This window comes from Amphiprion ocellaris, chromosome 20 (assembly GCF_022539595.1).
Source record: "Amphiprion ocellaris isolate individual 3 ecotype Okinawa chromosome 20, ASM2253959v1, whole genome shotgun sequence".
NCBI lineage: Eukaryota > Metazoa > Chordata > Actinopteri > Pomacentridae > Amphiprion > Amphiprion ocellaris.
The window spans coordinates 27,800,382-27,823,858 of NC_072785.1; the positions used below are offsets into that span (position 1 = coordinate 27,800,382).

General features: G+C 38.8%; 1 protein-coding gene across 1 annotated transcript in view; it reads right to left on the bottom strand.

The window, feature by feature from the left end:
* atrn (attractin) overlaps positions 1 to 23,477 on the bottom strand; it is a 205,906-nt gene that overhangs the window by 140,214 nt on the left and 42,215 nt on the right. Inside the window, exons 6-12 of the mRNA XM_023271357.3 lie at positions 23,162 to 23,330; positions 21,107 to 21,197; positions 17,939 to 18,188; positions 17,276 to 17,459; positions 15,965 to 16,119; positions 9,571 to 9,655; positions 1,276 to 1,499 (exon numbers count right to left, since the gene is read on the bottom strand). Coding sequence (XP_023127125.1) covers positions 1,276 to 1,499; positions 9,571 to 9,655; positions 15,965 to 16,119; positions 17,276 to 17,459; positions 17,939 to 18,188; positions 21,107 to 21,197; positions 23,162 to 23,330 — 1,158 coding nt within the window. The remainder of the gene's footprint in view (positions 1 to 1,275; positions 1,500 to 9,570; positions 9,656 to 15,964; positions 16,120 to 17,275; positions 17,460 to 17,938; positions 18,189 to 21,106; positions 21,198 to 23,161; positions 23,331 to 23,477) is intronic.

Below are 23,477 nucleotides of genomic sequence, written 5' to 3' on the forward strand. Positions count from 1 at the left end.
AATTTGGTATAATATTGGGACTATGACCCTTTCTCTACCTGTAGATTTAGATAATCTATCGTATATTGTATACATATATTCAAATTTATACTGTGTATATAATACTGTAAATAATGCACTTTACTGCTGTTTTTGCAATTCTGCTTTGATGCTAAACTGCATTTTGTTGTTTCGTACTATGTGCAACGTTAATAAAGTTGAATTTAATCTAATCTAATGTTTTGGGGGTTTTGGATCCTATTGCTGTTTGATGCTGTTTTTAAGAAACTCAGAGGAAATTGTCCTAAACAGCTGGAAGCACCAAACTCAACTCCAGCTCCTGGATTACATAAATTATTAGTGAGTCTAAATAATCTGAGCTGTTACAAACTCTAAGAGTCTTTATCACTGAGACATTATTTAATAGATGAATTTCATTTGTATTAGATGAGAAATTGTAGAGCAAAGTCAATGAAGGAGGTGTTTTGCGATTTTTGCAACTGTGTATTTTTTGCTCTTTGGGATGTTTTTAGACCAATATTGATGCTCAAATGTGGAAAAATTCTTCCCTGAATCACCTCACATAACTTTACGTACTGTCGCTTGTCCGTGCCTTTCTGTTAATGCGACTTGTGTTGTGCTGAAAGTGATGCAGACATGGTTCTAATTCCAACCTAGCAAGATTGCCTTTGTGACTTTTATAAAAAAAAACGAGCAGTGTGAAGCCAACAGATTGAGATGCCTGCTGATTGTAGTGCAGAAAGGAGTGCTTTTCTGAAATGGTCTGTCTACTGCCAAGCTTTATGCACATTGGGCAACAGAAACAGCACCAATAATGTGTGGTAAGAAAAAGAGAGGAGGTTTGCTGGTAGGTGAGTAGCCCGATTTGTAAGACATTTAGTTAGTAGAGTGAAGTAATCGACAGATCCCGTTTCAGCGCATAATCACACATGCAGACATGACAGCATCTGGACAGTTTGTCGATGATGTATGAAGGCCACGTTCTCGGCATCTCAAAACCTCCGCGCACACACAAAGAAGGAAACAAAAAATGCCCCGGTGACACATTTTTTGCCATTTTCGCTCTTTGATGTAAGAAACTGAGCTGGCAGCCGGTGACAAACAAGCCGGTTCTGGCAGTCTGTGCACCTCATCGGACGGCGGCGTCGTGAATGCAGATGAGTTCTGCAGACGCTCGTGAAAAACATCAAGAATCTGAAATCATCTCGGATTAGTTTCACACGGCGGAATAAGACAACCGACGTGGCATTTCAATGCGAGGGCGGCGTCACCTACATGATCTGGTGTTGCAGGAGGCGGGCAGCTGCTGCAGCTCGGGGCCGGCGGCGTTACTTTCCCAAGGCAGGCAGCTCCCCTGGGTGCTGTTCCAGACGCAGTGGATCCCCGGCGAGGCCTGGCTGCAGGACGCCGGGCTGGAAAAGGCCGAGCAGCTGGGCGACGTGTACATGAGGACGTCGCTGAGCAGCAGGCTGTTGAAGCCACCAAACATGTACATCACACTGTAAGATAGCAGAGAAGAGAAGAAGCCTTTAGCGTTAAATATACAGCACAGTTCTCACATTTTCCACCTTGTTAGTGGTGCCCCCTGTGAGGCTTTTGGACCCTCAGTGGTGCTGAAATGTAGAAAATGCTTCTGTTAATGCAACAACACGCAGTTCAGACTATTGGGGGTTACAAGCTACGACTTTTATCAAAAAGTGCATATCTGACATCACGTTATACAATAACAGAAGAGAAGAAGCCTTTAGTGTCAAATATACACCTGGGAGATTCTGTTTTCACATATTCCACCTTTTTAGTGGTGGTTTTTATTATTTATCATTAGGACTGTTGCAATTGATGTAGTCGCTAATGGACGTTTGGAGGAGCTTTGATTTGTGCATGTTTTCAGTCGGAAGTTCTAAATTCTCCAGATATCCTGTGCTGTGTCCGCCCACTGTTCTCAGCACACCTCAGAAACAATCACATCAACACGGTGCTGCACATATAAAGAATGACCAGCTGGTGTGTAGGAAAAACTAAAGGGTGAAAATCTGGAGTGGAATTATTTTAATGTTCAAAAAATGTGAAAATAACAACAAATATTGTTAAAATTGCAGATTAAATTAATCTAAATACAGTGCAACAGTTACATTTTATGGTCACTTTTTGTAAAAGAAGAAATTAATGTTTGTAAAAGTACAGATTTTTGATGTGGATATTATGTACAGATTTGACCAGCATTTGTTTGCTTTCTTTGCTTGTTTTCCAGTCAACATGTGATTTTATTACATATTATCTATAATTTCACAAAAAAGGAAAATTAGTAAAATAAAAACTTAAAAATACTATATTTTTTTGAGCCACAATTTTTCTTACAAATGACATCAACAATCTGTAAAAAATTTATTATTATTTTTTTTTCCCCCAATTTGAAAACAGTAAAATAATTTACGGCAAAACACTGTCAAAGAACCAATTACTTTTCGGAAAATATTTATAATGTAGACAATATGTACAGTTTTGGACAGCTTTTTTTGTGGATAACATGTAAACAAATTTATTTTTTTTAAGTGATTTTATTAGTTGTTATCTGTAATTTCACACAACGGGGAAATCTGTAAAATATTAATAAATTATTTCAGAAAAATGACGTTAAAACAGTTAGGAATGTAATTTTTCTACCTCCTTAGGTTTGTGTTGGTTTTATACACCTTTTTGTGCATTTATCAGTCTTGTAATTTCTAATGACCCGTCTGTTTTATTTTGCTGCAGTGTGCAGCACTATTATTATTATTTACAGTGTATATCCCTGTTTGTTTTCCTATGCAGCAGGCCAATGTGTACTTATTCTATAGTACCAACAGAACCCCCTCTTTAGTTTGCTTTCAAAGTCGTGGAACATGGAAAGCATGGATCTGGCCTTAAGAGGACCACAGCAGAAATAAGTGAGCAGTAAGAGGGGATTCAGAAACTAAGAGGAGACGATTTCTTCCCCTACAGTTTCCCCCGGTAGCAGGGCTTTATGCACAGTGAGGAGCTTCGTGTGAGTGATCCTCCTCCTCTCTGGGCTCCAAACCCTCCTCATAAGTCATCTAAATCCCCAACAAGGGCTCCCTTCCTGTGCAGATGGACCTGACAGACCCCCCTGCTGTGCCTGTTTGGATGCCGGGTCTGGGGCGTTTCTGAACATCTTTCTGCTCTGGCCTCTGCTCGGCTGCCGGGATTACTTTGTCAGCGCGAGTCTCTGGATGTGTGTTCGATGCCGAGGGCTGCCGGGCAAGGCGGACGGGTAATTTGCACAAGTCTGATCAAAAAAGTCCCCCCGGATCACAGAGGGCACACTTCAAACTGTTCACCGTGGACGTCCTGCTGAGTTCCCAGATCAGGAGGAGGAAGGAGGAGAACGTGGGAGTCTCGCAGGGCGGCTATAGCCATTTTACCGTCGTTCTCGTTTCAAAGATGAGAGTCATTGTGGCAGATAGCGAAAGGGTCTTTTAGTAAGAGGAACAATATTATGCAGGTTGATAAAAAGGGGATTTAAAGGATGTCACTGAGGCAGAAAGACAATTTTAAAAAGGAGCCCTGGCAGCGAATTTATCTCCTTTAAAAGGACCAAAGAATTGCTAGTCGAGCTTTGTTGCAGGATTTGAGGTTACTGTAAGAGCAGGAGTGCATATAGGTAGTTTTTTTCCCCTTGATATAAAGGCTAATATAAATAATCTGCAAGTATTATCATATCAAATGATGGAAAAACTGGATAGCAGAGACTGCTCTGATAAAAACACAATAGAACACATATAACTAGTCCTGTTAATGACCAAGAAAAGACTTTAAAAGTAAAGGAAGAGAATATTTATTTCTATTTGAAGCATAATTTTCCCAATTTCCCACCATTATTATCCTTATACTGACAGATTCCAGACAATTTTCCCAACACAATTCGGAAAAGACACCTCTACTACCAGCAAACTGTAGTGAGATATATGTAAAAACAACAATTTCATAAAGAGAAGTATGTTTTTTTCCTTGATATAAAAGCTAATATGAAAATAATGCAAGTATTATTATATGAAATAATGAAAGATCCGGAAACCTGAGACTGCATGTATGGCTAGTCCTCGTAATGACCAAGATAAGAGCTTAAATGTAAAGGTAGTGAACATTTATTGCTATTTGGACCATATTTTTCCCAATTTCCCACCATTATGGACATTATATCACTAGATACCAGACAATTTCCTCAACACAATTAGGAAAAGACATCTCTACCACCAGCTAACTGTGGTGAGATTCATGTAAAAACTATAATTTCATAATGAGAAATATGTTTTTTTTCCTTGATATAAAGGGTAATATGAAAAAACCTGAGCAGAGACTGTGCTGAACAAGACCAAGCATGTATGGATAGTCCAGACCACGATAAGAACTTAAAAGTAAAGATAGTGAAAATTTATTTCTATTTGGACCGTAATTTTCCCAATTTCCCACCATTAGTGACCTTATATCACTAGATTTCAGACAATCTTCACACCCAGAAATATTTGTTCCTTGATATAAAGGGTAACATAAACAATTTGCAAGTCTTATTATATTAAGTGATGGAAGATCTGGATAGTAATGACTGTTCTCATAAAAAGAAGACATCACATATATGAGTGGTCCTTATAATGACCATGACAAGTGCTTGAAAGTGCAGGTAATGAATATTTATTTCCATTTGGAGCATATTTTCCCACCATCACTTTGTATCACCAGACTTCAGACAATCTCCACTACACAATTATGAAACGATATCTCCAGTGCCAGCAATTTATAGGGAGATATGTATAAGAACACAGCAATGACACAATCAGAAATGTTTTATCTTCCTTGATATAAAGGCTAATATGAAAAAATTGCAAGTATTGTCATATTAATTGGTGGAAAAACTGGATAGCAGTGACTGTTCTGATAAAAGCAAGATATTGTATGTAGGACTAGCCTTCATAACGACCAATGCAAGAGCTTAAAAGTAAAGGAAGTGAACATTTATTTCCACTAGGAGCAAGTTTTTCCCCATCTTCTACCACCAGATTCCAGACAATGTCCGCAACACAATTAGAAAAAACAATACCTCTATTGTCACCATTTTATAGTGAGATATCTTTAAAAACATAGGCTAATATTGAAAACCTGTCAATCATAGAAGTTTTATCACATTTAATGACGGAAAATTTCGAAAACTTTGGCTGTTAGCATGTATGGCTAGTCCTTATGTTGGCCAAGATGAGCTTAAATGTAAAAGTAGTGAAATTACCTGCAAAAAGCCATAGACTTGCTTTATTATGACATATTTGTAGACATCTAGTACCTCCATCACATCACTTTGTCTCAAAAGTTCTTCTCAGAGTGTATTTTGTAGCTCTTTTTAACTATGAGACATGTCCAGACTGCAGTTTCCATTTTTTCCTGCCCATTATTATTTTGGTTTGGGTTTTAAGCGCAGCTCAGTCAGTAAAGTTTTTTTTCCAGTACAACAATGTTTAAATAAAGCCTCAGTACGACTGCTGTAATTTCTGTCTGGAACTTGTGATTGCGTTGTAGTCTGAAGTCTTAATGAATGCATGAACAAACTCCTAATAGCTCCTGAGGAACGAGACTCATCAGTTCAGATTGACTCAAACAGGGCCAGTGATTCATGTTAATATTTGATGCGTTCTCTACAACAGGATGTATAATTTAATATGGATCGCTGTGTCTTGCTCTGCTGGCAGTGCAGATAATGCTTACCGATGAGTCATCGCTTCTGGTTGCAGCACCGTCCCCATCAGTCTATTCATATCGTAGACTAATAATGAAATGTCATGTATGAGCGCACAAAGGATTCTTTTCCAAGGTAACGAGGCTTTTTGTTCTGCTTTTTTGCAGTTGTTGTTTTTAGTTCTACAGCATCTTGTCAGTCGTCCTTGATGGTGAGCATTGGCCTTTATTTCCCCTCATGCTGCCAGAGAGTTTACAGAACTACAGTATCTATTCGGCAACTCAGCGTGTGGACTTTTAAAACTCAATTAAAATTGTTCCACTTACAAGTTCAGCGAATACTTTTGCTATAATATGACAAGCTTTAAATCGCAGCTATATTACACTATCTGGATGGAAATGGACAGGATTATAGAGGATCAGAGGAGGATTTAAATGTATCTACTGGCAGAAATGGAATATAGTGTTCATAATCGTGTTTTCATTGGGCTTTTTTTACCTTTAGATTAGTATGAGCCCTACCTAATTTCCCATACGTCTACTAGGAAGATTATTTTCCCTGTCAGTCACTTTCCAGATGAATCAATTAGTTGTTTAGTATATAAAATGTCAGAAAATGATGGTCAGTGTTTCCCAAAGTCCAAGACAGCAACATCACTTTCCAGTTTCATTGCACATTCTGTCTTATTCTGTCTAAAACACAAAAATATTCAACTTACTGTCACAGAGGAGTAAAGAAACTAGAAAATATTCAAATTTAAGAAGCTTTTCTTGATTAATTTAATAGTTGACAACTAGTTGAATTATCCTTGCAGCTCTACAGTAGCCCAGAATGGACAAACTGTACCTCTCTAGAGGCAACTTTTCTTGGTCCTATGTCAAAGTGACAGCCAATGATGGTTTGCCTACCTGCTTGGAAAAGTTACAAGTCTCATGTAACTTGTGAAGTTTAGTCATTTTGAAGCCCTTGTGACATTAAAAAGACACTGTAGGAGAATGCACTGTTTACCGTAATTGATATTATGCTTAATTCTTACACCTACCTAAAACTAATGCAGTCTAACATATCATTCCGGCAATAAATTCAATCTTTACAAAGATAATTTTGTTTAAGACTGTTAAATGAGCTTCTTTCAGGGTCATTTTTATCATCTTTTTGGATGCAGAGTCAAGTATTTGTACATATTTTTCAGTTGCTTTGGACAAAAGTGTCTGCCAAATGAATAAATGTAGACGTATGTTCCATAACTATGATATCGAGTGTATTCACTAAAAGTTGATTTTCACCGGACGAGGTCTTTAAAGGTGGGATTTGGGATTCTGAAGAAAGATTGTTGGTATTTAGATTATTAGCATGTGCCAGTTTAACCATTATTCTGGGCAAATTTGCTTACAAAGAGATTTTAACTGAATTTGACATACATTGTGCTAGATAAGAATCGCTGACTTTACCTTAAAGTTCCAAAATTACCATTTAATTAACAGCTCCCCAGGTGTGCTGTGTTTGTTCCACATTAAACAAACTGCATATATTTGAAGGTTCTCATTACACAAGCAAGAGCAAAATCAGAAAGTCCACTGTCAAAGTTCTATTCTCAACTCTCATTCTGCTGCCAGCAAAAGTTGAAAAGGCATAACTTCAGACATCCATTATGAGCTTTTTCATTTTTGGGAGCAATCATTTTCCCCAACAAACATCTGAGTTTAATTTAATATATTTTCCTTATTTTCCTCTCCACTAGGCAAGTGTGTGGAGTTTACAGATTGTTCCTACAACTGTCTACAAAAGTGCACAGAGATGTGATCATGAATAAAACAAGCAGGAAAACAACTGTGATTTCCCATTAGAAAAGCAAGAATTCCTATAATGTAAAACTTAGTGGAGAAGCATGCGACTTTTCATATGTATTACGTGTGTAGTGAATAAAATCATATTTATATCAGATGCATATATGTACCAAGCATATTTGTTTGCACATGTTCCATTTTAACATCACTCTGAATACCATGAGTGCATAATTAAATGTGTGTGTGGGCCCCAGCAGAAATAGAACCTGTCACCATGATTTACATGCATTCAAGAACAAGGTTACTGAGAGAAATTACATTAGGAAGGGAAATCAGACAACATATATAGAGCCCAGATGGTATGTTTAAAACCAAATTAAAAGAATAAAGCATCAGCTCTTGATAATTCAGAAGTTAATCAACAAAATGCTGAAAATGTGACAGTTTCTATGATACCACTGCTGTAACAGGTAGCACACTGGAGATTGTGATTTCTCCAGAACTGTGGAATAAAACACCTCAAAATTCATCTATTATATTTCGCATTTGAGTTGGTGATCAGGGAGAAGTTAAAGACGACCACAAGTCAGAATGCAAACTGTTACACATTTTTTTTTTTTTTTTTTTTTGGGGGGGGGGGACCTTCAAACTTATCTAAGCAGCTCAAAAACAAACATCCACATCTGTAGACAGAATTCAAGTTAAGAGAGCTTCACTTAGGGATGTCCAGGTCTAGTTTTTTGTTTGCCCCTGATCTGATTTGAATCACTTAATTTTTAGTATCTTCTGGCCCCCAATCTAATTTTTTTAACGTAATAAACACTTGTAGTATTATAGATCAGCTCTAGTAACTCTTTCTGTGTAATACTGTAGAGACCAGAGGAGGGGGCAGTTTGATGTTGTAAAAGAGGGAGCATTTAAGGGGTTTTGCTAGTAAAGGGGCACCATGACATAGTCTTTGCAGGTGCTTAATGACCTGGGGCCAGTGTAGATGGACAGCAAGTCCTCGGATTACTACATCCTCGACTTATGGCGTTTCGCGGTTATGTCGCCATCTCCCATTTGAAAGTCTTGTTCCATCATTTCGACATATGTCATTTGCGACAGTAAAACAAATTTCACGAGGGAACTAGTTTGCAAGCGGAGCGGATGAATACGTTGCCACATGGCACTATACAAGGAAGATGGCTCTGTTTACATTTGCCAGTTGTACGCCACCGTATGTGAGTCCGACTTAGGACGAAAATCGAGTTATGTCGCGCTGTAGGAACAGAATTCCAATGTAAGTCGAGGACCCCCTGTATTACATCAAGTCTGAATGAACTAGGACGAGGCTCCAAGCAGCATATACAACATTTGTAGGTCTTACCATGTGTCTGTGGCTTAAATAGCAATATAATCATAGTACAGATCTCTAGTGTGCTCAATTTGTATTATGAATCAATCGATTATTGATTGATAATGCTGTGTTTATTAAGAAAATAGTACAAATTTATAATACCTGTGTGACAGTGGATGTAAACAAAGTATTAGGCTTAGGTTTGTGCTAATCAGTTGCTATTTTACATAATCTACATGTCATTTTGGAGGCTCCCTTGCAGGTTTTTTTTGTTAGAAATTAAAGAGATGATGTTGAAATACAGTCATTTAATTGGCTTATTTTTTGCTTAGAGTATCAAAATTGGCATTGAGGCTCTTAGTATTTCAGTGGTATTGGTACCAATGACCAAATTCCTTGTATTGTGAGATCCAGGAATCCAATTACCTAATGTTTACTATGCATGTCTAATGCATAGTATATAACTTAATACCAGTCTGAATTTACAGTAAGACTACAAAAGCACACCCCAATAGGTTTAGTAAGTGTCTCAAGATAAACATGTCATTTACTGATCACATTAATATCTGAAATGTTTTGTCAGATGCAACAATTAGTTTTGTTATATCTCATATTTTTTTGATTGTATTCAACATCTTAGCCACTATGTTAGCTACTGAGCATTTCTGTGAAGTCTTTCTGTGCAAACTTTCCTTCTGGTTAACTGCCGTGTAACGGATTACCTGTCGCTGAAAACTGCCGAGTGTCCGAAGCGGTTGACGTCATGGAAGAGGTCCGGCCGAGGCAGCACTGTCCACTCATCACATGCTGGAATGGGAAGAAAGACAGAAAGGTCAAAACTGCTGACCTGCTCCTACATATTAAATCATACATGTCTTTAGCAGCCGCAGATTCAGCTGACATGCCCTGCGTGGTTAGAAAGACCTTTAACAGCTCATCTCCTCGTGTCAATCAAGCCAGTCGGCAAAGTGTCCTTGACCGAGACACTGGAGGCCTGACTGCCGGAGCAGCAACAGTCGTGGGAAGAAAATGCAATATAGTATGGACGGCATGAGTGGAATATAAAAACATGTACATTTAATAAATATGGTCTCATTCAGTGACTCAGGCTAGACTTTATACTTTCTTCATTTAGTCTGTTTGGGGCCCATTTGATACTTGACCATGAAAACAGCAAAAAAAAAAAAAAAAAAAAAAATGTGTGGAGAAAGAGAATCGGAGATATATGTTACTATATAATATTTTTATGGCAGTGTTTTGAATGCAGACATTGTTGTCAAAGTGTTAGTTTTTATTTAAAAACTGCCCAAAAAGATAATAACGCTTCATAAACAAGGTCGCTGCTAGACGTATCTTAGACTGTAATACTAATAAAGAAACCCACATAGTATTTAGTAAATTGAATTGTTTTGTTTTTCTGTGTGTGTTTTGTCAAAAACAACTGTGGCCTAAACAAGTAGAGATTTTAGAGGATAAAATCCTGATAATTAATAAATATAGGTATGATGATGAGGGATGCTGGGTAAAAACAGTCAGTTAAAGTGAAAAATAACATTAATATCCAACTTCTTTATGGCAGTTTTTAGACACAGACATTTTTGTCTTTAAGGTCCTGAGTATGAGTTGTTAAATCTGACACCTGGCACAGTCAGGGTGTTTCCTCACCTTCAGCTCAATGGTGGTGGGCCTGACAGGAATTATGACTCATAACAAGCCAAATGTACCTGGTAAGGAATGATTGTAGATCAAATAATGCTTAGACGTCTAGGCTAAAAGTAGGCTGCCTTGGCTTAAAAGTACAGTTGGTTAGATGAAGCAAGTCCTTCTTGTGAACCTGCAGTCAGAAAGACTAAAAATACTAATTTTGTCAAGCAGAAACATGTCTTTCAAGTTTACTTTAGAACCTTGCAGGGTGACTCAACCCTCAGACTGGGAACTATTAAGACTATAGACTGTATTAAAAAAAATGAAGTGTCCATTGGTTGAAGCCTCAAGTTCATAATTTTAGCCATTGCCATCTTGATATATTTTACAATCAAACATAATAGTTGAGAGTTGGATCTTGCCAGGAACTCAAACTACCTACATGGCAGCAATCACAAGGTAGCCTAAAACAAAACCTATTTTACTGTCTATTTTGCTATAAATGGTGCCAAAACTAACTAAATAATCACCATTTTGCATTGAGGGAGACTTGAAACTAGTGATTGAGATGATGAACTCATTAGGAAAATGTTTGCTGAGGTAACAGATCATCATTTTCTTTTAGACTTTTATATAATCTCACTTCATTTTGCAGCCAGATTAGTCGACCCCTGCTGGACGTTAGAAAGAATGCAGGCTTAAGTAACTTCCCACAGCTGGAGGGCACATCCATCTTTACTTTACGATCTACGGTTTAGTCATCCAGGTTACATATGTGGAGCATTTCAATGACTACATTTCAGTGTGCCTATAATCAAAAACTAAATCTGACAGCAACAACAACAACACAAACGGTGAGCTTGAAAGTCAAAGCCTGGGGAATGCAGAGCAGTGACTGCAGCACATCACACTCACTCTCCACTACAATGCAGTGCAAGTCATCATGGTGGCATCTGGAAAGCTCCACTAGCGCAGGTAGACAGTGCCCTCTGGTGTCATACGGCGGCACTACAGGTGGCGAGGTTGAATCACCCCCTCAGAGTGTGGATTTATTACAACACCGTCTACCAATGTCAGGACAGCGGATGGCCCTTAAATTCTATGCTCTAATTGAGTTCAGCTTGTTAAGGAGGGGCAATTAGTTCTCAACGCACGGCCCATCTCGACTGTAATTACCAGACAATTACCAGAGCTGCTGCTGCTGACACCGACCCTGCAGCTGGCTAAGAGGAGGAGGGGGGTAGTAATATAGTCAGCTCCCGACTCTGGACAGTCCCTTCTCTCCAATTACAGAATCATACCGAGGATGAAGTGTGGCGGGGAGGAGACAGAGGTCAGAGCTGAGGGGGACTGAAACTTGGGAAGGTTGTAGTTTTGAAAGTTTGACTCGCTTGTTAAGTCTCCAGGGGAAATCCTGAAAACAATTTGTTTGTGTGGTGACCGGTATGAGAGTCTCATTATGCCAGTGAAAGAAGGGCAAAAGAAACGTAGGTACACCTTGCTAATACTGGGCTGGAGATCCTTTAGCCTCAAGAACTGCCTGAAATCATCAGATTCAACGAGGCCCTAGAAACATTCCTCAGAGATTTTGGTCCATATTGTCATGATGCAAAGATTTGTCAGCTGCCACTAGCTGAAGCCTTTGACACAAGGCAGAATATGCTTTTATACTCTCACTGCCTACTTTATTAGGTACACCTGCTCAATATCTAATCAGGAAATTACATGGCAGCAACTCAGTGCATTCGGGCATGTAGACGTGTTCAAGACGACCTGCTAAAGTTCAAATTGACCATCTGAATGAGGAAGAAAGGTGGTGTAGTTGGTTGTTGGTGCCAATCATGTTGGTCTGACTATTTTAGAAACTGCTGATCTACTGGGATTTTCACACAACCAGAAAATGGTAAGAAAAAGAGAAAATATATTCAGTGAGCAGCAGCTCTCCGGCCGAAAATGCCTTGTTGATACCAGAGATCAGAGAAGAACAGCCAGTACAAGACGATTGAAAACAGGCATAGACCGATTATCATGACTGATGTTCGACATTTCTCTGATTATCGGTGGGTTTTTATTGGCCAATTTTTGATAAATGAAATACTTAAGGCTCCTCTGTCTGTCATCCCTCTGTGTTCTCAGAAATGTCTCTCAACCACAAAATGTAAAAACTGAACAAGAAACAAGGAAAGTCACAAACCAGGAAATTAGCTAATCTCATAGTGACTAAGGCTATGCTAACAGCTAGCAGCTAAGTTAGAAAGTAGCCACGGGTTAACCTGAAACAGAGTCTGACATTAATGATTAATAATGATTTAAGATCTGGACCTTAGTGGGCAATACAAGTGATAAAACAGTGAAATATTAAGAAAACAGAGAAGAACAGCGGGAGACAAACTGATCAATCTCAGTCGCATAAACAGAGGAAGGCGTCCTAATTTACTCACTCCTATTTCTATTTGACATAACCAGTTATAGTCACCCTTATTAATGAAGAATCCTAGTTTGAATGCCAAGTTCCTGCTGTAACATGCTGTTAAAACACTACATTTAATGAATACAAATATTCCAAATATTGACTATCGGCCTTTCTTGATTAACAAGAATCGACATCTGTATTGGCCCTAGAAAACCCATATTGGTCGATACCTAGTAGAAAGTCGACGGAAACTCAAATGACACTTGTTACAACCAAGCAGAAGACCATCTTTGAACTCAAAATATGGTGAAACTTGAAGCCAATGTTCTACAGAAGCCGAAGACCACACCAGGTGCCACTCTCGTTAGCTAAAAACAAGAAAACAGAGGCTACAATTCACCTAAATTGGACAATAGAAGATTGGAAAAACGATGGTTGGTCTGATGAGTCTCGATTTCTGCTGCGATATGCAAAATCAAACTTCACATTTTGGTTTTAAGTCATATGAAGGAGAGCCAAATAGCTTCAAGGAGGCATTTAGTTGGATTTGTATTAAAACTACTGCTAAAACTACTCATCCAAAGCTAACAGATGTATACAATGAACAGAAAAAGACAATCAACATCATTTTTTTCAGATGGTTGGGTCAGAATTTAGCATAAAAAAACAAGAAACCATGGATCCACCTTGCCTTGTATCAAAGGTTTATTCAAGTGGCAGCTGACGAATGTTTGTTATCATGTCAATATGGACCAAAATCTCTGACTAATGTTTCCAGAACCTTGATGAACCTGAAGAATTAAGGCAATTCTAAAGGCAAAATGAGGTCCAATCTTCTACTGGCAAGGTGTAGCTAAGTTTTCACTTTGCAAAGAATGTGCCGCCTCCATATGTGCTCATCATAATCACCACAAAGAGGACGTTAGTTGGGAATGTTTTAGTCCCAACATGCAATTCTAATGAACAAAAGCCGGTTGCAGAAGAGACGGGGGGGCTGTGTGCGGTGCTGAGATTCTAATTCCGCCGCTTGTCAATCATCTCGGTAATGACACAGAAAAAGCCGAATGTCCTGGGGCCACTCGGCAGCCTCCAGGGAAGCCTCCCTCCCATCCAGAGAGACCCAAGCCTCCCATTAATGAGCGGCTTATGACAGCACTGCAGAAGGAGGCAGACTCAATTTACAACAGTGTTTACAGGCGGCAGCAAACAAAATGAGGATGCCAGGATGGTTTCTGACAAAGCTGTGCTAACTTCTATTAGAGGAGAACTTTTAAATGGGATTAGAATGCCAAAGAAATAAAAAAACACTTTGATCTTTATATGTAAACAGAGACAGAGAGCTTATTTTCTATACTACACTCCGCTCAAGGGTTATGTATCTCGAACAAGGGCACCTTTAGCAGCCAGTAGGAAGATCACAAGAATAAACACAAGAATAAACATGAGAGACTTTGGAGATTATGTCCCCAAAGCCAGCAGTGTGAATCCCACACCGACTAGTTGGGTGCTTACATTAGTACGCTGCCGTCATTTTGTTTTTTACCTTCAGCACAGAAATCCTCATGGAGTTGCGCCAGCAGCAGCTTAAGGGGATGTTCTACGATATCTGACCTGCTAGTTTTCACCCCTAAAGCCTCGACTTTTCCTCTACGGTGCTAATGTGAGGAAGACACGCTAATTAGATGTGCTAATTAACGATTATGTGTCGTTTTTAATGCTCTGACTGACGATTTTAGGATCTTTTTTGGGACAGATCACCAAATTTTTTTTTTTTTTTGCATATCTGATTCAAGTATAAAGACACCTAAACATGCTGTGGAAAATCTTCTTCGATGTGTAAGAGGTTTTTTTTTTTAGCTCTCAGTAGAATTAAAGACTCAAATCTACTTTAATTCGCGCAGCATGGAAAGGACAAAATAGTATTTGTTGGTCATCCTCTGGGGAGGATCTTTATGTGCTTCTCTTATATACCATCACAAACGGAACTAATGAATCAAGCAGCTGCTAAATTAGTCACACTTTAGCTGGTTTTAAGAAGAGTTTCCATAACACTGTGGGTAAAATGAAGTATTAATCTGATCCTGTAACAACCAACACTATACTTGTTTAAGATTTTGGAATATGGATACACAGATCTGAACTTATTTAGCAACAGTTAAGTCGGTTATAATTATTATTTAAACACTTGATTGCAAATATTTGAGTCCAGACTCAAACAGTTGTCATTTTTCAAAATTCTCATTTGTTGTTTATTACATTTGTTGTATATTTGACTCTTACTCAAGCTCTTTCTTATTAAAAACCATTTATTCTTCTTTAAAACAAAAAAAGTCAGTTTTTGCTGTTATGCATCAAAACAAAGTCCTCGTATGTGAAAACCTACTTGGCATTACATTAAGCCACTATTTCCACGCCTCATGATTTCCAATATCTGATTTATTTTGCTGAGCATCTGTTGACATTACATCACAGACTTTGCTGCAAAGTCAAACTCCACATTTTGGTGTTTAAAAAAAAAGAGAGCAGAAGATCTTTGAGGAGGCGTTTAGTTGGATTTGTGTCAAAAAAAAGGTGCTAAAACTACTAATCTGAAGTAAACAGAGGCTCAAAATGAAGCAAAATACAATTAAATCATTATTCAGATTTGTTTATATGACAAGTAATCATCAGTTTCTATTTTATAATCGACAGCTGTAGCCACAACAGCATTTTTGTGGTCCAGCGTGTAGGTCTTGTGATAAGGCCTGGCTCTTTTTTAGCTTTCCAGTGTATCCCAAAAGGACGGGGTTAACTCCTGAGCTTTATGCATGGAAACACTGTTACACTATTATGTTGGAAAAGAGCTGTAAGGTTACACATACTACAAAGTTATACTATAGTCTATAATGTTGGAAGCTGTGGCAATGCAATTTCTATTTGTTAGAACTAATGGGTCAAACCCAAACAACAAGGGCCCAAATGTGACAACATTTTGTGTATATGTGGTGCTCCAATGGAAAAAAAGACTTAAAAGTCAATAAAACAGACTGCTGGAGCTCTTGTCATTGTGTGTTACTGACCCAAACTGTAGGCCAAGAAGTCCGATGAGAAGCACTTGGCACCGTGGCTCATGGACGTATCGTTGTGAGTGTTCCCTCCAAACACCAGCATCGTCCCGCTCACTATCACCGCCGTGTGGAGGTAACGGAAATAGCCGCTGTCTCTCAGAACGGTCCTGCAAAAAAGGCGAATATCATACAGCTGTTACTCTGCTGCTGCGTCTGGCATTTCTGGACTGAACAGACAGTTAAACTCCCCTTTGCTTACAACTGTTAACATTTATTCGTGACCATCAACGGTCTTAGTTCAGTTTTCAGCATACAGAGAGACTCCAATGCTTACAGTCAAGGCCCCTCATGTTAGCAGAAGTTTCAGTGTTGATTACAATATGTACTTAATAAATGCAAGACTTGTTTGGAATCATTTCTTCGTATTTTAACACCACTAAAGCTGCAAAATGATGGCTGATTACTATTAATGCTGTACATATGAAAGGTATGAGACCAGTGAGTGACTGTCAAGTTGCTGCAGTGAGTGCAGTTTGTGCAGCATAAATTCAATTATTGTAAGTCAGTTCAGCAGCCTTAGTAAGTTCATTATTCATTGGTGTACATTTTCCAGCATTCTGCTATTATAGACTACTAAAAATCAATGTAAACTTGCAAGTGACTGAAATATCAAATTGATATGTGGAATAAAAAAACTTTGTAGTCAATGCAAAGTAGAAAAAATAAACTGAGAGATAGATTTTTTTATGAATCCAGAGGGAAATTCAAATGCAGTCACAATTGCTTTATACTAGAAATAATGCAAAATCCGGCTGCAGATGTCCCTTTCTAAATTTACAATATAAAATGTCCAATAAATAAAGTTAAAGTTTCAAAAAGTCATTTAAAATAAATACTGACTTAATGGATAAAGGCTTTAAACTTCTTGACTGCATTATTTGATGAGTTTATTTTAAATGATGCTTCTGTGAAGAAAGTCAGTGATCAACATGTGCAGCAAACTATACTGTGTGGTTGCTGACATTTGACAATTAGAGCTTTTTGTGTTGATCATTTTGCAAACTGGCACCTTACTAAGAAATCTGAGCCAACTGAACTGTAAAACACTGTAATAAGCAGTTAAATTAGAGTCATTTTCTATATCAGACTGGATAATTTGCACTGAGGAGGTTAAACTGTATAGTATTTCACAAGCAAAAAGGCACCTCACAGCGAGCTACACTATTAAATTGCAGTGTGCAACCAATCTGTAACATGTGTGCTACTGCAAAATGTTCTTCAACAGAATTGTTAAAATAAATCTGCAGCAAAACAAAGTCTCACCATTTCCTCCTGTCCACATCAAACTTGTACAGGTCTCCTGCCAGACCATACTTGTTGGCGCTGAAGGCCTTGTAGCCTCCGTGGATGTAGATGGCTCTGCTGCCGGGATCGAAAACGCTGCTGTGGCCGTAACCTCCCTGAACCAGAGCTCCCTCTGTGGGCACGACGTTCCACGTGTTCATAGCTGCAGGATCAAACAACAGTGTCTTATTAAACAATAGAAAACTAGCTTCAAGTTATCAGAATGTAATGAAATAACACAAAAAAAATAGTAATTGTGTCAGCAGTGGAGACTTAGCTCAGTTTACACGGTTTTATAAATGACTGAGACTTTGTGTAATTGTTCCTAAAATTCATTACAAGAACGAAAGTGGCATCAGACTGCCATCACATTCTAGTGGTGGTCATTCAGGTAACGATAATCACTTTCCCCACTTTGTGAGCAAATAGGAGATGCACTCTTGCCCATCGGCCTCAGTGGCAGCTTAATTCATCCCATTATCTCAGACAGATTGCCTCTTAGAAGACAATGAAAGCCCCTAATGAAGTTTACTGCCAACAAGGTTGGCGGATGAGATGAACACACCAGGCGAGTCCAAAACTTGTTAACTTCAACTTGGTGGAATTTATGTTTTGCCCCCCTCAAGTGTCTCTACAACTCACCGATGTTGTACTCCTGCACCTGGCTGATGTATCCGTACAGAGGACAGTGTCCGAACAGAACCAGCATCACGGCGCTGGCTCCTTCCTGGACGGGAGGCACGATGTGGGCCGAGTGTCCCACCACAGCGTACTGCTCCTTGGCCCGGGGGCTCAGCAGGACCCAGGTCTGGTTCTGGATGTGGAAAACCCACAGCTGGCTCGACACGTTTCCGGTGGAGTCGATCTTTCCTCCATACATGTACATTTTACCCTGGAGGCAACAAACAGTGAAGAAGAATTAGATTATAGAAATCAAAAGTTCATTAAAAACTAAAGGAACTCTAAGTCTGTGGTGTTTCTGAATTCTCAGAGGCAAACTGTAGAACGGCTCACTGAAAGTAACACAATTTAATTAGTTGACAAAATAGAGTATGCATAACAGATATAATGTACACCGACTAAACAACATTATCTGTAATTATCATCTCATTACAAAGAATTATTTGCTGCGAAACCTGGGATTGAGATGATTATTGGTTCAGATTCAGCATTTATGCAATTATCAGAATTACATTTTTTTTTATTTTGTAACCAAGTCCAAATAAATTGAATATTTTAAAAATGTGCTACTCTGGCAATGATGCAGCCTCCTCTCTATATCTGTAGTCACTGTAATAGTAAAAATCCATCAACAATGAAGGACAAATGTCAAAAAGTTTATGTATACACATAACAAATAAACAAAGACATATGGCATTCAAAATTATAGTAATCAGTCTCCTTGGTTACTGACTGATTGCTTCAAAAAAAATACAGAAAATTACTTCTGCTTTTTATGCTGCACAAACCCAAAAGTTAACTTTCTACCTGTAGGTCAGTTTAAAACCACTATTACAGACTACACTGCTGTTGAATGTAATGATTTTTAAATGCATTTGTATTCTTGTTCTTAAATGCCCTATTTGTTCTATTTGTACATCACTAAAAATGATAAAAATGATACCACACCTTCCTTGAAATTTAAAAATGAAGGCTGAATAAAAAACAAATTATCAAGTAGTATCAAATTTAGCCTTTAACAAAAAAACATGCTGGTCAGTTTCCACTCCTGGCATTCATGCGGATGTTACTTTGACAGCTACCACAAAACTAAACGCTGTTCCAGACCAAGCAGTAACAGCAGCCTCCTCCAGCAGGACATAGAATCCTGTCACAATGCAAAAAAAAAAAAAAAAAAAACTGCTTCAAGCTTTATAGATCCCAATCCCAATGAGCATTTGAAGACCCCACCATGCAACCTACAGGATCCAAAGTATCCTTTTCCAACATCCTGGTGTCAGAAACTATCTCCAGAAGTCCCATTTATCAGCTCCAGAAGTCCCGTGTACTATCCCCAGAACCCCCATATACTAGATCTGGAAGTCCTTTGTCCTATCTTCAGAACACCTGTATACCATCTCCAGAACATCCATGTACGATCTCCAGAAGTCCCATGTACTATCTTTGGAAGTCCTGTGTACTATCTCCGGAAGTCTTGCATACCATCTCCACAAGTCCTATTTACGATATCCAGAGCTCCATGTAGTATCTCCAGAACACCTGTCTATTATTTTCAGAAGTCCCTTTTACTATCTCCAGAACACCTTCGTACTATCTCCATAACACCCATGTACCATCTTCAGAAGTCCCATGTATATGGTCCCACAGACCATAGCTGCATTGGTGATACAACAGGAAACTGCACAATATTAGGCAGGCGGTTTTAATATTCCGGCTGATATATCGGAGTACATAAAAAAGCATTCAAAGCATCTTATTCATTCTTTCTAGTGAACCAGTAAAAGTTACTATGTCTTCAAAAATTTACATAATGAAAGTAACTAATGAAAGCAGTAAACAAACTTGAATGGTAACTCTGAAACTCACAGTTATTAGTATGTAGGAGGCCAATCCTGAACTGTGATACACTTTGCAGCTCATTATGGCTGAAACAAAGTCTGGCACACCTACACCGTGGTCGTAATGAGCCATCATTCTGATGAAACCTAATAATGGAAGTTGAGCACAGCAAAAACCACAAGGGATAGTAGAAGACAACGTTAAAAAAAATAAATAAATAAAAACTTGGGACCCAATAACCTTCCTCCTGTCCTCGAGTTTTGAATAATAACACGATCTTATTATTATTATTGCCTGGACCTCGTTTCACACAGAACAATTTTCTCCACTGAAAGGGCTCAAGATAGTCTGGAGGTCAGACGGAATAACGTCTCCTGATATTAAGAGTGTGGCAATACACCGTTTTCATTCAACACTAACAGCAGGCATGGGAAATATTTACTCATGTACTTGACAATACGTGCACACGAAAGCCGAGTGTTTGCGTTGTTATTCCATCCAGTAGGTGCAGCTCAGTTTGAGAGCCTTATGATGAATTTTTTTCAGTTTTAGAATTAATTTCAAGTTCATTTTAATGTGTCACACTGCACTTTTCCCCCTAACTCTAACAGATCAAACAGTTCAACTAGATTACACAAATGCTTGGGTTGTTCTTTTCCAGGAGAGACAAAGGAGGAGGTTTTTCATAAATTAGCGAGGATTTGTGGGCTGCATCTGTAGCTGCAAAATTGTATTAATTCTATCTGTTGTGCAGCAACAGTGACTGGATTTCTGATTCCTCTTACAAGCCCCACATTTACTTCCAGGACACATTGGCGCACTAAGATGCAATTTGTTCATTACAAACACTCGGCAGCTCCAACGTGCTTCTCTCAAACCACAGAGCAGACCGACTGTGTCTTCCTCTGAATTTTCCTCTCTAATTTATTATTCCATCAGCAGCTCCTAACAGGCTTTTCTGTCTGAGGAGAAACCGCCTCACTACTTCACTGCAGCACATCAAAAACCCAGAGATTTATATATTAGTTCCAGACAACAGATGCTACTGTAAGTTAAAAGAAAAAAAAAAAAAAAAACGGCGTTCAGAATGTTTCTGTTAAATTTTAAGTGTCATCGGTCTTTTCTCATCACCTTTTCAAGCCTTCTTCGATCAAACTGAGGCCGAGCTGGCAGAAATAACAGATTTCTGCAAACTGCACTACAGTAAGAATGAATTATAGAGTGCAGATTCATTATATTTTATCTCCGAGTGCATAAACAAACTTTAGATTTCTCCGTTTCGTCACGTACCTCATGTAGGGCGAGGGAGTGGCCATATCGCGGAGTGACGGTGTTGACGGACGGGTCAAGGGTCAGCCAGGATTTACTGCTGAGGTTATAACTGCAGAAATAAACAGAATAAAAAAAGGCGTGGTCAGCATGATAGAAAGGCTTTTATGTGGAGATTTTCCATTTTATTGCGAGTTCAAGTAACCAAAACAAACAGCAAAGCAAAGGTTGCGGTACCACTTGACTGGTGAGCAGATGATTCAGTTAAATGATTATTGAGATGAAACTCAGGACAATCCCTCAAGGAAAGACATCACTGCACTAGTATTTTTTCACATAACAAACTTTAAGAATAATTGTGGTTGTGTGTAAAGGTCTGGTCGCTCTGTCGAGTCTCTATTTAGTGACCCTCCTCTGGCAGACTGTACAGTTTGCAAATGTTTATAGGAGCTACATTCCTATCAAACAGCACATTCAAATCCCTCCACACCCCAACTAAAAGTGCCATAAAAATAAACTGTGGGAGATAAAAGTGCAATGGTATCAGTGCATAATAGAGCATATACCTCAATAAAGCCATCAACTTGCTAACTGACCTACCTATGTATCAGTACTGTTCTTTTACCTTTAGATAGAACTGTAAGAAAACATCATTTGTAACCTTCAATGCCTCAGAATTTGCAGAAATTACAAAAAAGCACCATTTATTAGAGCCAGAAATTATAAAAGCTGAAAGGTTTATTGGATTTTCAGCTTTCCAGTGGTCCTTCAACATATCATGTGTGACAGAGTTCTGTTGTCTCATTCAGAAATTCACAACAAAAAAAAAACATAAAATGTGGAGAAACCGTGATTAACTTAGCTGCAACCAAAAGTGTCTCCAGTGTTGGTAAACACCTGTGGCCACTTGGAAAAGCAGTGTACATGTTGAGTCCATTTTTTTCTATTTTTGCAAAAGTAATGATCAATTATCAGTCAGAAAGTGCAAAAATAGAAGCAAAAAAAAAAAAGGTTGAATTTTCAACTTTCCAACAATATAACCATATTTTGTATGCAGTTCTGTGAGGAAAATTAACTAAATCTAAGCTTAAAATTGTGATATTTCATCAAAATCAATTCACTAAAGTTGCTAAAAAATGAGCAGTTCGAACAAACCATATTCCACAATAAACAAAAATTCTAAGTAGCTTAGCACAACTGAGAACCCATCAGCTCAGCTGTGACCTACAGTCATGTGTCAAAACTAAAACCATTCAGCTGAACTGCAGGCAGTGTTTACACAGAGCTGTTATGTATAGAAATGTATGTGGAGTCACCGTGTTTTCTCAGTGTTAGACAAGTGTGGGCACAGAAGAAATTCAACTTTCATTTTCTTCATGTTTTTATATGCTTTACAATATTCTAACTTTGACATACTGCACAAAAGACTTTTCTAAATTCTCTCTACTTCTACCCATGTTTATTCTGTTTTCAAAGAGGTGCAGGACTTTATATTGCAGTAAAAAAAAAAATGAGACTGCTCAGAGTTCAAAGGGTCAGAATACCTGTATGACTGTAAGTACTATGTCATGGTAAAAATGTACTGAGCTATGCAAAGTTTAAAGAATACTGCCTCACACAGCAGACATCAAGTCGAAATAAAAAGGCCTTGGTCTGGTGGCAAGCCCATAAAAACCCAAAACATGAGCCAAGGGAGTAATTGTGATCTTCCTGGGTGGAGTTGAGGGTGAGGAGCACCAGCTGATCCTCTAATTTTACGGTTTTAATTGCATACTTCGCCCTGTGCGCAACACAGAGCTGCCTGTTCAAGGCTGTGTTCTCTTTCTTGGCAATTTTCAACAGACAGGAAGTCCTGTGGCTTCTTTCTAACAGTCACGTGCTACTTTAACACTCGGTACAACAGGCATGTAAGTTAAAAATATTTAAATTCCTCCAGCAGAGACACTGTGTTTCACAGCCACGGCCCCTGCAGTCGCATAGCAACAGGAGGACTTGTGTCTCGCAGCTCTCCTGGACGAGCTGCAGCCGAATGCCTGAAATCACAGCGGAGATGTTCAGAGGGGAAAGAGGACTTACGCTTTAACCATGTGGTAGTCGGAGGCGTTGAAGACGTAACCTCCGATGACCCACATGATGCCCTGCTCCACCACGGCCTTGTGGGAAGCCCTGGCCAGCCCGGCCTCGGCGTACTCCTCCCGGCTCCAAAAGGACGAGTTGGCAGGAACCGAGACGGAGCAGTCTGGACCTGGGGAGGAAGGAAACCACAGATTCAAGGCTCCACTGGGAGAACAAACGATGCAGAGGCTTGGTTAATTAATTTCTGCACTTTTAATCGGACATACCCTCAGAGAGAAAATACCAACAAAATACATCAGCATTATATCAGGGGCAA